Source organism: Populus alba, chromosome 1 (assembly GCF_005239225.2).
Source record: "Populus alba chromosome 1, ASM523922v2, whole genome shotgun sequence".
In the NCBI taxonomy this organism is placed as follows: Eukaryota; Viridiplantae; Streptophyta; class Magnoliopsida; order Malpighiales; family Salicaceae; genus Populus; species Populus alba.
In genome coordinates this window covers 35148515-35163473 of record NC_133284.1, presented here as the reverse complement: position 1 = coordinate 35163473, position 14959 = coordinate 35148515, and the positions used below count along the sequence as shown (strand labels likewise).

Below are 14959 nucleotides of genomic sequence, written 5' to 3'. Positions count from 1 at the left end.
CTTTGCGTATAATACACAAAGAATTGGGGGGCTATAAATGGATCAACATTTATTGCTTTTTGTTTGTCTGTTTGAAACTGCTCTTCAATGAGTTGACCATGAGAAAGTTAAGACCCATCATCCTTGGGCTCAGTCAAACACTAAGCTTAGATGCCTGTAGGTTTGACAAGTTGTGAGACCCATCATTCATGGGCTCGGCTAGACGCTGAGCCAAGATACCTGTGAGTCTAACGAGTTATCAAACCCATCGTCTCTGGGCGTAGCCAAGTGCTAAGCCTAAACGCCTTCTGATGGATCAAAGATACTTAGATATAACTAATTCCTAACGTTTCAAACATGATAATTGTTATGTTTTTTTTTATTATTAAAACATAATGAATAATCATAAACTGGTTACAATATTCATTTTACATTTTAAAACATAAAAAGATGTAATTTTTAATATTGAGTCTATATCTTACAGTGTAAGTCTACAACTTGATATTATGCAAAATAGTTGGAAAAATATGCGAGGGGCTCATAAATATTTTAAAATGCTCTTTGGAAAAGTTGAATTTTTTAATAATATTATTAAATTTATTGGTTTGGGCTGAACCTAGCCTAATTGGGATGGGATGACAGGCGGCTCAATAAACCTAGCCTCTGTCTTTTTTTTTTTTTTGGCTGAGCTCTTAAATTAGAGTTATTTTATTCTAATGGAAGTATAGTTAAGAGATATTTTATCCTGAAAAAATTATAGATCATAAATATTTTATCTTGATGTGACATGCCAACCTTTCTCCTCCTACAAGAAAGAGAAGCTACTAGCTTTGATACCCGCGCGATGCTGCGGGTTATTTTTTTTGTATAAAAAATATTAAAAAAATATAAAAATATAAAAATCTTGGGTTTTTCTGCAAAGTTATACCTAAGAATCTTGGGTTTGACTGCAACGCCTGATCTAAGAGTAATATTTATAATACTAATAATAAAATTAAACTTGCATGACTCAAGTTTAAGTGAGCCTGACTGTAACACCGAATCGAAGAATATTGGATGTGGGTCTGACTATAAGGTTGTGTCATAAAAGTGTGATAATTAAATAGATTAATTAAAAAAAGCAAAGAAAAAAAATCAACAGAAAGGAAAAAACTAATGAAGAAAAAGAAAAAGAAATTAAATTAATTGGGTTAACCCTTTAAACCAGGTTATCCCGTAAAACCTGGGATTTGCATCATGAAAGTTTGATAACTAAATATAAAAACAAATGACAGGTTTATCCAGAATTAACAGGGTTAACCCATCAAACCAAGTTAATCCGTCAAGCCTAGGATACGTGTCATGAAAGTCTGATAATTAAATAGAAAGAAAATTAATTTTAACAAACTAAATTAAATGAAAAAAATAATTTGTCAAATCAGGTTAACCCATCAAACCCGAGATTCGTATCATGAAAATATGATAACTAAATACAAAAAATTTAACATTAACAAACTAAATCAAACAAAAAGAATTCATTAAAAAAAATTAAAAAAAAAAACAAAAGAAAAAAACAGTTATATAATATAATACAATATAATAATAATTATAATAAAAAAACGTGGAGAAAGCTAAAGCCAAAGATAAATTCTCAAGTAACTCAATATTAAAAAAATAAATTTAACAAAGATAATTTAAGAAATAAACATGTGGGGGAAACACTGCAGCCAAACAAAAATCATGTAAGGGAAACACTATAGTAATCCATAGTGTTTTTTTTTTTTTTTTTAAGTTACAAAGTTAAGTTCTCAACCAGCTTAATATATATAAAAAACCGACAAAGGCTATTTAAAAAAAAATCAATTTTGGGTAAAAGAAATGAAAAAAAAAACATGTAAAAAAAAGGAATCAAAAGCGGAAAAAAAATCACGTAGGGAAAGCTACAATGTTTTAAAGAAAAATACAAAATAACTAAAATTTCAACTAGCTCAATAGTAAAAAAATAAAATCAACAAAAATAATTCTGAAAAAAAAAAAATATGTAAAAAAATGATAATTTTGGAAAAAAAAACAAATAAAAAAACATATGGGAAAAGCTAAAGCTAGATTATCAGTCAGCTCAATATTGAAAAAATAGATTCGATAAAGATAATTTTTTAAAAAAATATATGGGGAAACACTGCAGCAAAGCAAAAACTATGTAGGGAAAACACTGTAGCAATCAATATTGTTTTTTTTTTAAATACAAAGCTAAATTCTCAACCCAACTTAATATAAAAAAAAAATAAAATCTACAAAGATCATTTGAAAAAAAAATGTATGAGAATATTATAGCAATCCACAATGTTTTAAAGAAAAAAACTACATAATTAAATTTTCAACCAGCTTAATATTTAAAAAAATTAGAAAAGATAATTTTGAAATAAAAAAAATAGAAAAAAGAATAAAAAAAAAGAAGAAGAAATCAATTTTGAAAAAAAAAAGATAAAAAAAGAACATGTAAAAAATAACAAAAAAAAACCTGCTAAAAAAAATATACCAGACCCAATAGCCTTGTATGCGGATCTGACTATAATGTCATGTCATAAAAGTGTGATAATTAAATAAATTAATTAAAAAGAAAAAAAACCAATTGAAAGAAAAAAACTAATGAAGAAAAAGAGAAAAAATCTGAATTAACTGGGTTAACCCGTTAAACCTTGGATTCGTGTCATGAAAGTTTGATAACTAAATAGAAAAAAAAAATTTGACGGGTTAACCCAGAATTAACCGGACTAACCCGTCAAACTAGGTTACCTATCAAACCTAGGATCCATGTCATGAAAGTCTGATAACTAAATAATAAACAAATTGAACATTAACAACCTAAACTAAACGAAAAAAATTAATTAAAAATAAAAAAAAACAAAAGACATAAGCTTGTTACTAATGAGGAAAAAGAAAAAGAAAATCTGAAGGAACTGAGTTAACCCTTCAAATCAGGTTAACCCATCAAACCTAAGATTCGCATCATGAAAGTTTGATAACTAAATAGGAAAAAAAATTGATGGCTAAACGAAAAAAAATTAACAAACTAAACTAAACGAAAAAATTTGATTATAAAGGAAAAAACAAAAAAAAAAATTTGAGTTAACTCGTCAAACCAAGTTAACCCATCAAATCCGAGATCCGTGTCATGAAAATATGATAACTAAATAAAAAAAATTCCATATTAACAAACTAAATTAAAAAAAAAAAATTCATTAAAAAAAAACTTTAACTACAGTATTTTACCTACGCGTTTTAGTATATTGTTAATTAGGAACTAGGAGGAAATAAAAATGATTGTATCATATTTAAATTTTTCTCTTTGTTTTTAAAATGATAATTTTATTTTAATAAAAAAAACCTTTATTAAAAGGATAGTTGATTTTTTGTAAATTAATTCTAATTTAATTATTAAAGTGTCTCTAAATAAAAAAAAAATAAAAGATTTTTTACAAATATTTTACAATAACGATGATAATTTACCTATGCTTATTTCATAAAAAGATGGGTCAAATAAAATTAATGATTTTATCCCGAGGCGATCAAGCTCACGGGATAAAACAGACCCCATCGACATGTTATTAATTTGTTATTTTTGGTTTTGGTACAAGTGGAAATACTAAAATGAAAGTTTAACAAGCTGTTTACAATTATTTCCAAACAATTCTAATTAATCAACCTTGTGGCCCCATATGGAACCTTCATAGTACGTACTACGTAGGGTTCTCTCAAACCTTATCACTAATGATCTTTGGCATTATTCTGGAAGTCAATGAAAAACCCTAGTCCATGGCCAAAATGATCTAACAAGTAAGATTTTTGTTTCCAAACAAAGGGCTTAACTAGGCTTGTGTCCTTCTTCTGAAACCTCCTCTTTTGATGTTTTTTCCCTGACAAATTTCTCACTTTACTGAAATCTTGATAAAGAATAAATGGGAAACTTTTGCTCGATCTCTATACCATGCGATAAATTACTCTCTGGTTGCTTGGATTTCACTTTCAGAAAAGCTGTCTACATATCCAAGATTAAAGAAAATGTCAATGATTTGAAGATTGCAGCGGAAGAACTAACAGATCTACATAATGATGTGACGAGAAGAGTGAAAGTTGAGGAGGAGCAACAATTGAAGCGGCGAGACGACGTACAAAGGTGGATTTCAAGGGCAGAAGCTGCTAAAGATAAAGCTAATGAATTGCTAGGAAAAGGTTCTCAAGAAATTGAAAGACTGTGTCTTGGAGGTTACTGTTCCAAGAACTACAAGTCAAGCTACAGGTTTGCCAAAGAAGTGGATAAGATGCTACGGGATGTGGCTGATTTAAAGGCCAACGGAGATTTCAAAGAGGTGGCTGGGAAGGTTCCTGCAGCTCCAGGAGTTCCAAGGCCCAGTGAACCAACAGTGGGGTTGGATTCAACATTCAATCAGGTGTGGACGTGCCTGAGAGAAGAAAAACAGGTGGGAATTGTAGGGTTATATGGAATGGGGGGTGTCGGAAAAACTACCCTCTTGACTCGAATCAACAACGAGTCTCTCAAGACACTCGATTATTTTGATATTGTGATATGGGTAGTGGTGTCAAAAGATTTGAAACTTAACACTGTTCAAGAAAGCATAGGGAGAATTATAGGCTGTTCTGATGATTTGTGGAAGAATAAAAGCCTTGACGAAAAAGCTGTGGACATATTTAATGCCTTACGCCGTAAAAGGTTTGTGATGTTGTTGGATGATATCTGGGAGAGGGTTGATTTAAAAAAACTTGGAGTTCCTCTTCCTGATACGAACAACGGTTCCAAGGTAGTTTTCACAACTCGTTCCGAAGCAATTTGCGGCCTGATGGATGCTGACAAAACTGTGAAGGTAAATTGCTTGGAAGGGGGCGATGCTTGGGATTTGTTTCGGAAAAAAGTAGGAGAGCAAACTCTTTGCGGTCATCCTGATATTCATAAACTCGCAAGAGATGTTGCCAGTGAATGTGGAGGTTTGCCCCTTGCGCTCATCACTATTGGTCGGGCTATGGCCTGCAAGAAAACACCTCAAGAATGGCGTCATGCTATCGAGGTCTTAAGGAAATCAGCTTCAGAATTTTCAGGCATGGGAGATGAGGTATTCCCTCTGTTGAAGTTTAGTTATGATAATCTATCCAAACAAAAAATAAGAACTTGTTTTCTGTACTGTAGTCTCTTTCCAGAGGACTTTCTGATAAATAAAAATGATCTGATAGATTATTGGATTGGTGAGGGAATTTCTGATGAAAGTGATGACAGGGAAGTGGTAGTGAATTGGGGGTATGACGTTATCGGTTGTCTTCTCCATGCATGTTTATTGGAAGATAAAGATGATTGTGTGAGAATGCATGATGTGATTCGCGATATGGCTTTGTGGATAGCATCTGATATTGAAAGGGATCAACAAAAATTTTTCGTGCAAACTGGAGCTCAATTAAGTAAGGCTCCGGAGGTTGGAAAATGGGAAGGTGCCAGAAGGGTTTCGTTGATGGCAAATGATATAGTAAATCTTTCAGAAACACCAAACTGCTCCAATCTTCGAACTTTGTTTCTTGGTAGTATTCATTTGAATAAAATCTCCAGAGGTTTCTTCCAATTTATGCCTAATCTAACAGTTCTAGACTTGTCAAATAACATTTCCTTACTCGGATTGCCTAGGGGTGTTTGGAAGTTGGTTTCATTACAATATCTGAATCTTTCACGGACAGGCATAAAGGAGTTGCCAAAAGAGTTGAGTGAATTGGTAAAGTTGAGATATTTGAACCTGGAGTATACACATTCGCTCTATCTACTACCACACGGAGTGATATCTTGCTTCCCGATGATGCGTGTATTAAGAATGTTCCGTTGTGGTTCTTCTGAACAGGCAGCTGAAGACTGTATTCTTTCAAGAGATGAATCCTTGGTAGAAGAACTGCAGTGCTTGGAAAAACTGAATATGCTGACTGTCACCATAAGAAGTGCTGCTGCTCTTGAGCGATTGTCGAGCTTCCAAGGGATGCAGAGTTCTACTCGAGTTCTATACCTCGAGCTTTTCCATGATTCAAAGCTAGTTAATTTTTCATCATTAGCAAACATGAAAAATCTGGATACTCTGCACATTTGTCATTGTGGGAGTTTGGAAGAGTTGCAGATTGACTGGGAAGAGGAACTACAAAAGATGCAAGCTATCAACAACCTTGCCCAAGTGGCCACAACCGAGAGACCCTTCCGCAGCCTCTCCAGTGTATATGTGGAAAATTGCTTGAAATTGAGTAACTTGACATGGCTTATACTTGCTCAAAACCTTACATTTCTTAGTTTATCAAACTGCCCTAAACTGGTAGAGGTAGCAAGTGTTGAGAAACTGCCTGAGGTTCCTGAGTTGGTGGAAAATCTAAACCCATTTGCAAAACTCAAAGCTGTCGAACTAGTATCCTTGCCAAATCTAAAAAGCTTCTATTGGAATGGCCTGCCACTACCATCAGTGAAGGATGTCCGAGTTGTTGACTGCCCGTTTCTGGATAAGCGGCCTCTCGATACTAGCAGAGCCGGTCAGTAAAATGACTACATAGGGAGAAAAAACTGGTAGAAAGAGCTGCGGAGATGGCAGAATGAAGCTACAAAAACAATGCTTTTCTTCATCGCTACTTCATATTGCACAGAATCGCAAATTAGTTTTATAATTCGTAACATTTCTTTTCTGCCTTCCTTCGTTTTCTCCCCATTTTTTTCTCTTGTTCCTAGTTTGTAATCCAGTCTTATCCACTTGTATTTCATTGAATTCTGAATATTGTTTGTTTGAGTGTTTGATAGTATCTTCTTTGTGTTCAAAGCCTGGTGTTGACACCATCCTCGCTCACTGAGTTCATGTCCAGATCCTTCAACACTGCTGAGGAAAACAAATTAAACGAAACCGGAAACCACTTATGTTTTTGAAACTGCAGGTCCTTGAATAACAATGGAGACAGATGCCCTGCATTGTGGATGTGCATATATGGAAAATAGTTTGTCAGACGTTTCAGTTTCATTTGTTTAGGAATGCCCTTCCGACCAGTTCTGCAAACAAGTTCTATCAATTCCAAAACATGTATGCTTAGAGTAAAGGTTCTCGAACTTTCAAGTGATAAAAATCTCAAATGAAAGTAAATCGAAGTTTCAAAATGTTATTTCATAATAAATCCACAAGGATCATGCTACTATTCCACAAATTGGTGGTCCATTACAGGATTACATATTTTACAATCACAGCCAAATAATCCAACTGCTAGAAGTAACGATCATACAACAACAGATCCTGAAAACAGGATTTTGATCTAATTGTAAATGATGATCACTTACAGAAATGCATTGAAGATTGAATAAATTTAATGCGTACTCCTTTTCTTTTTTAGTCCAGTACAAGTTCAAAACATCCAGGACAAGTCTTGCCGGAATGACTCATATCTTGCAGCTCCTTGAACGCCCCTTTCAGAAATTTGAGGGCAATCTTCAACAGCTAAGAATTCCAATTTGTATCTCCTAATAAGAGGGCCCCATCCATCACCAGAAACTCCCTAATATTTTTTTAATCATAATACGCACAAACGAGGAAAGTGGCTCCCAAGCTGTAGAGGGCATCGCTAATCTAATTTCTTGACATCTGACAAGCTCTCGGGTTCCAAGATTTTGAGCTGAACAATGAACTTCCATGCCAACGCCATTGAAGGAATACACATGGTCTAAAGTGAGTTCCTGAATTGGGCACATCTGAATTAAATTGAGGATTCCATTTTGTGTAAATGAAGATAAGGGACCAGACAGAATCAAGCACTGAACAGTTCTGAGCCAGGACTCTCATCTGCTTAATCTTAGTGAACTGTTCATCAGAAGTGGCAGAGAGAAATCTGAAGGAACTCGGAGAGAAATTGCGCGAAGATTACTAGTGTTTTTCGCTAAGCCTATAGTATCTCAATCTCTGACTCCAACACACATGTCCAAATGAATCTTCTCCAGGTTCTTGCGCTTCCCCAACACACAAGCAAGCCCTTTCCAGGGCTGATGATGTAATTCACCAGGTTAAGCTCCAATATGAACTAGCATGGATCATTGCTTTTTCCATCAATCAACAGCTAGCCTATCATAAAACTTCACACATCTGTTCTTACCATCCACCTCAAACTGCAACCATTCAAGACTTCACCAGCTAGAACCTAATCAAAAGAAACAGGGTGTAAATACTTCTAAATACAACATATTTCTCTCTTTTTTTTTTTGTTTTGTCAAAGGCATACCCCCCCCCCAACACACACACACACACATTAAAGAATATTGGTCAAATCATCTACCGGGTTAACTTCGTATTATCATCATTATCATTTTAAAAAATTCATTCGGTGTGTCGTTCACCATAGTGTTTATAAAATAAAAAGTAAAAATAAACATTGTCATAATCCAAGGTATCAATCACATTCTTGACTAATGATGCAATAGGGGATAATAAAATTAGGAGAAGGACCACATTAGAAACAATTCATGGAATTATTAACAAAATATCAAAGGATGTGGCTAAATTATCGTAGACACACTAGTATTTTATTTTGTTTTTTTTTTTTTCAATTCACCCTTCACCCTTCACCCTTCAACAATCAACCTTTTATTTATTTATTAATTTTTACTTAAATATTAAGTTGTTTTAGAAATTATACTTCATAATTAATAAAATATTCATAATTAATAAAATATTAAAAGGTATAGCTAAATCATCATAGCAACAATCACAAAACATTATTCATTATAATATATATTTTTTATTTTTTATTTTAATTTTACCTTTCAACAATTCAATCTTTTTTTTTTTTTTTTTTGCATTTTTTCCTTTAATATTAAGTTGTTTTGGGAATTATATTTCGTAATTTTTTTTATTTTCTTTCTTTTGGGTTATATATCAATCTCAAAGATTTAATATTTTTTTTTTCTTGATTTCAACCTTTATTATTAGATCAGTTTGAAGTGGGACTTCATAAAATTTTTTATTTGTTCTTAGAAATTTACCTCACTTTGATGACATAGATTGTGAGTTTAGTAAGTTAACTTGAGTTGACTTAGATAATTTTTTTAGCTTATTTTTTCTAAATGACTTTTTTTTTTTATGATTTCATCTTTCAATATTGAATCGCTAAAAATTTGATCTTCATATTTTGCTTTGCTTTCTATAGGGTTATTCTAATTTTATAACTCAAATTGCGGGTTTGGCATGTTGACTTTTTTATCCTTTTTTAGTTTAATATTTTTTTTAATTGAACTTCATAATTTTTTTTATTTGAATTCGATGGAGTTATCTTGATCTCATGTATTTAATTTTTTTTTATTGATTTTAACATTCAACATTGAATTTATTAGAAATAGAGCTTCGTAGTCTTTTTTATTTTATTTTTATAAAGTTATCTTAGTCTCATAACCCAAGTTATAGATTTAACAGGTTAACCCTAGTTGATTTGAGTTGTTTTTTTATCCTTTTTATAATTAAATATATTTTTTTAATTTTATCCTTCAAAATTAAATTAATTGAAAATTGAGTTTCATATATATTTTTTTAACTTGCATGCTATAGGGTTATCCTGATCTCATTATCCATATTGTGAGTTTGACAAATTAATTCGAGTTAACTTGATTAATTTTTTTGTCCTCGTTTTATTTTTAATTTTATCCTTTAACATTGACTGATTAAGAATCGACTTTTATAAATTATTTTAATTTGCTTTTTATAGGGTTATCACAATTGCATGATTCAAGTCACAAATTTGATAGGTTAACTTGAATCGATCCAATATATCATTATCTTAATATTTTTTAAAAAATATCATCCAATAAATCTTCATATTAATATTAAAAAAAGATATTATCCAATATATATTGTAATTTTAGTTAATGATTAAAAAATTATTAAAAAGCAAGTTAATAATGCTTAAATATATTTTTTATGTTAAAAAATTTAATCACCTGCAATTCTGACCAATGATCTAATATATCACTAATCCAATTGGTTAATATATAATTTGTTTTTAAATTTTTTGTGAGTATCATTAAAAGTAGTGCACTTTTTTTTTTGATTCCGAATTGTTGGGAAGAGTCTTTTCCAATTATATCTGTTTACTAACTTTTTTTATGGTCACTTGACCATTGAAACAAAAGACAAAGGATTTAAAGTTTTCGATCCTGTTAGTGCAAAAAAAAAAAAAAAAATTGTTAGGTACAATCTCGGATGTTTTTTGTCTTTGTAGATTGCTAGGACTGAAAGCCAAGAATTCAAGAATCATACATAATTATATATTCTGATTTTCATACATATATCAAGAAACATGATGTCAAAATGTTTCAGCTTTACAGCATCCCGGGATTGGTTCTACCGCTACTCATTCGCCAAGGCCGGTCTTCGTGCCCACTCCGCAAATCTGGGAGATGGCACCATCATGCATTGTTGGGTACCAAGAATCATCAAATCATCGAAACCCAGTCTTCTGCTTCTCCATGGCTTTGGAGCCAATGCAATGTGGCAATATGGCCAGCATCTCCATATCTTCACATCACGTTTCAATGTCTATGTTCCGGACCTTCTTTTCTTCGGTGAGTCCTACACATCCAGGCCTGAAAGAACCGAGTCTTTCCAGGCTCAATGCGTTATGAGGCTAATGGAGGCACACGGGGTGCAAAGAATGAACCTTGTTGGGATCAGCTATGGAGGATTTGTGGGGTATAGCATGGCTGCACAGTTTCAAGAGAAAATAGAAAAAGTTGTGTTGTGTTGCGCTGGGGTTTGCTTGGAAGAAAAGGATATGGGCAATGGTTTGTTTGCTGTTCCAAATTTGGATGAAGCAGCCAGCATTTTGTTGCCACAGACAGCAGAGAAATTGAGGGAGTTGATGCGGTTTTCGTTTGTCAAACCTGCCGTAGGCATACCGTCTTTCTTTCTCACAGATTTTATTGATGCAAGTCCTTCTAACCTTCTGTGAATTATTACATTTAATGGATTTTTTTCGGAGGTTAGGCCCAATAAGCAAGAACAATTACCCTTCGATACATTGATGATAATCTTTCGGTTTACAGTCTGCAATGTTTCTTCTCTGACAGGTTATGTGTACAGATTATGTTAAGGAGAAGAGGGAATTGATCCAAGCCATACTTCATGGTCGAAACCTTTCTGTTCTACCAAAGATCACTCAGGTTCCTTACCATTCTTGACCTATCTAGTTCAAATCCTTGATTTTGTGCCAATTTATAGCCTCTGACACTTGACACCATAGGAGGCAATGGTGCTAAAGGATGTGTTAATGAATCTTTAAAACAGTTTCTTTTCTTCTTCTTTTTTGTCCTGCAAAGCAGCCAACGTTAATAATATGGGGAGAGAAAGACCAAATCTTCCCTGTGGAATTGGGGCACAGATTGAAAAGGTTAAAACAAAACTCTTTGTTGATTTTGGCATTTGAATTTCTGAAAATTTGAGTCTTTTTTTCCTGCAATCAACTATTTCCTAGCAGTTTAAATTCTTGCACTGCTCTTTTACAGGCATGTGGGAGAAAGTTCTCAGCTAGTGATCATTAAGAATGCAGGACATGCAGTTAATTTAGAGAAGGCCAAGGAATTTGCTAAGCACTTAAAATCATTCCTCATTGATTCAGCCGCATTTCCATCTCCATCTCCAGGATCCTTGACAGATTTCATCCATGGCAAGAATCAAGGATGAGCATTTGCTTAAAACAGGATGATTGAAAATATGTAACAAAAAGCTATTATACGTTGCAAAAATGGTCAAGGCTTGGCCAAGGATCAAGGAGGCTCTGAATTCAAGTCCTATTTTTGGATAGCTTATGTTTTTCTAGCTCTTTGTGGGCTATCAGTTGTGGAATCTCTATTCGAAAAAACATGGTGGATCTTGGTTGATCAAGTCCTGGTGTGATTGACATGGCTAGTTTTGAGCATGTCCCCTTCCTTGTAAAAAGAAAATAAAAGGAAGCTGTCACATGCTGTTTCAAGAGGCTGAGGATTATATTGGAGTAGAAATTACTGATATTTGTTTCTTAAATGTAATCATCAAGGAGTGAATATACTTGGAGGAATATTGAAGACTTCTCCATCAAGGAAAATTCTATCACCAATTCCTTCTTCTTCTTCTTCTTCCCCTCTTTTTTAGAAAACACCTTATTAGTTTGCAATTATTAAACTATGTATAATTTTGTTAGGAAAAACATAATTGACAAAATTGAAAAATAGAAGTAAATTGAATATTATAATTGAGTTTAGAATTTTGCAAACAGATTTTAAAAACATAAAATAAGGAATAGTGGTAGAAATACGTAAAAGAAAAGATGAAAATCAGGATAATTAATGAAAATACTTGACAAAAAAAAGTTTTAAAAACAAAAAATAACAATGATACCAAAACCAGTCCATAGTTGACCTATAAAAACATTTCGTCCATCCAATTCATGAGAAAGCCTGCCACATCCATGTTTAAGTGGCTGGGCTATAAAAGAAAAGCAAAATACAAGCAAGTTTAGCCAAAGCTCTATTCTTTGTTTCACAAGCTATTCTAAACAAAAGCTGCACTCTACCTATTCACACTACGGATTTCGGCTCCACAGCCTAGATTGATCTGTAACAGCTAATATTAAATCTGGCCTGGCTGTCAAAGTGAACTCAAGACCCGACCGATTCTTCTTCTAATTTTGTATGAAAAAATATTAATATAGAATAGATTTGGTCGATGTAATGGATGAATTTGTGATACAATTAAAACTTTATTTGACTTTTTTATTATTATTAAATTAATGTTGTTTGGAACCCATACAATTTATAATCTCGATTATATACTTTCAAGTTAAATTTAATAACTATATTTGTAATTTAAGTTGACATGCTTAACCTAATATTCTAGAAGGAATAATTGTTAAACCCAAGTTGAGATATGATATAATCAAATTCTTGGATCAATACTTATAACTTTATGGTTTGATTGAATTGATAATTGAGCAGGCAATTGATATTGTAGCAATTTTGATTATGAATCCTACGCAAACCAAAGTATGAATCATTAAATTTTCATATTAATCAATCAAATAATATCAAAGAACAAAGTTGCCAACTATATAAGATCTTACGAGTGTTTATAAATATAGTTATTCATTTAATTTTTATGTTTTTTTATGTAAATGAGTTGAATATATTAAGTTAATCTATATCTTTTATGGATATTATAGTTATCTACGAGTTAAGCTTATATCACTAATTTTCATGGATTGAGCTTAATTAGAAACAAGATTTGGGTTTAATAAATTATCTCAAACATGTTATAAGTTTTGATTATTACGAACAACTTATCATATATATAGTGTAATTATAATGTGCAGTGTTTTCTCACACATGCAACCATTACTATTTCATACAATTATATTGTTCTTCTATTCTTTAACTTGGTATTAGAGCAGACTTGATATTCCTTTTCATTTTGGACTCTGTAAGCACCCAAAGTATAGACTTTCACATGGTTGCATCAATTCTCTCTTTTGCTGCAACAATCCTTCCCTCTAGTGGTGTATCGGCTGCTACTACTATTTTTTCTTCTAGTAATGAATTACTCTTCTTTGACATTCATTCTTTTATTGCAGCCATTAACAACACCTTAATTATTGCCTTCCCACACGTCTAATATGTTGCAATGGTTCCTTCCTCTAATTTCACAGCAACAACCATACCCTCTCACAAGATTGTTCCTCTATCAAACACTCAACAAGTAATCTCTTTAAAATTATCATACACAGATTTCTTATATTGAAGGATGTAGATGAAACCTTACTTGTTAGGCCAAAGTATGTACTCCGATGTTGATGGATCTTTCCCATACCCCTTACATATGTACCATCTGCTGATATGGCTTTGTCTGCTCTTAATCCGTCATACTTGTCATGGAAGTAGGAAGATTAATTGATTAAAAGTGTTATTCTATCGTCTCTGTCTACTAAAGTGCTGCATTTTGTCATTGATTGCCAGACATCCTATGGTCTGTGGACAACTCTTAAAACTTCTCTTACTTCACCCTCTAACTCACAAATCATGCAACTCCATGGATCATTTCAAGACCCGAGGCAGAATGATAACACTGTTAGTGCTTATTTGCAGCAAGCCAAGATGTTATTTAATGAGCTTGTTGTTGCTGGTAGGCCACTGTTTATGGAAGATTTTAACCTTTACATATTTTATGGATTGATAGGAGAATTTAAGGACCTAGTTACCATCCTCTCCATTAGAGCAGAACCTATTTCATACACTAATCTTCACAGCCATCTTCTTATAGATGAGTTTCTACACAAGGCTTCTCTTCAACCCATCATGACAGTCCCACTGCTACCAACACCATCTCAACCTCTCTCAGCCTTCCTCTCATAGCATCAATCATGGTCTTCAGGTAACAATTATAAACAAAATTCTGGTCGCAAGGGTCATTTTCGTGGAGGATGGAAAAATCATAATTGTGGCTATCTCAATCATAGAACAAATTGGTATAACTCTGGTAAGAATATTAACTGTAATGGTTTTGGTTTTGGACAGTTTGTTGGATAAAAGTTTGGGTAACAAGGCAATTTTTTTGGGAGTTCCAGTCAGTGGTCTAATCCGCGGAAAATAAAATGTCAGCTTTGTTATAGTTTTGGGCATTTAGCACAACAATGCCCCCAACTATCTAGTGTTGAGAGATACAAAGCTCAGCTAGTGTCGATGGGGTTCACTCAACAAGAAAGGATTGACATTAAGTGACATTTAGTACCGTAATCAAGCCTACCACCATTCGGTTAGTACTTACTATCGTTGTCTCTCATGGTTGGCCGATTCATCAGTTGGATGTTTACAATACTTTTCTAAATGACATCATTCAAGAAGAGGTGTACATGGACCAACCCCATGGTTCTGTTCACTCTATTTTTCCTCCATATGTATGCCATCTTCATAAATCACTATATG

The 14959-nt window shown here is 33.0% G+C and overlaps 2 protein-coding genes across 2 annotated transcripts; both read left to right on the top strand.

The window, feature by feature from the left end:
• Window positions 1-3722: 3722 nt before the first annotated feature.
• Window positions 3723-6786, top strand: LOC118055261 (probable disease resistance protein At5g63020). Its single transcript, XM_035067102.2, has one exon. The coding sequence runs from the start codon at window positions 3918-3920 to the stop codon at window positions 6528-6530; it is 2613 nt and encodes an 870-aa protein (XP_034922993.1). The 5' UTR covers window positions 3723-3917; the 3' UTR covers window positions 6531-6786.
• A 3525-nt stretch (window positions 6787-10311) lies between these two features.
• Window positions 10312-11690, top strand: LOC118055262 (uncharacterized). Its single transcript, XM_073407250.1, has 4 exons — window positions 10312-10935; window positions 11078-11170; window positions 11330-11397; window positions 11513-11690. Exons 1-4 carry the CDS (start codon window positions 10312-10314, stop codon window positions 11688-11690), a joined length of 963 nt encoding a protein of 320 aa, XP_073263351.1.
• The last annotated feature ends 3269 nt before the right edge of the window (window positions 11691-14959 follow it).

Coding starts and splice junctions, on each gene's coding strand:
- LOC118055261 (XM_035067102.2), top strand. CDS start 3,918: ATGGGAAACTTTTGCTCGATCTCTATACCATGCGATAAATTACTCTCT.
- LOC118055262 (XM_073407250.1), top strand. CDS start 10,312: ATGTCAAAATGTTTCAGCTTTACAGCATCCCGGGATTGGTTCTACCGC. Junction 11,171..11,329: donor TTCTACCAAAGATCACTCAG/GTTCCTTACCAT, acceptor CCTGCAAAGCAG/CCAACGTTAATAATATGGGG. Junction 11,398..11,512: donor TTGGGGCACAGATTGAAAAG/GTTAAAACAAAA, acceptor GCTCTTTTACAG/GCATGTGGGAGAAAGTTCTC.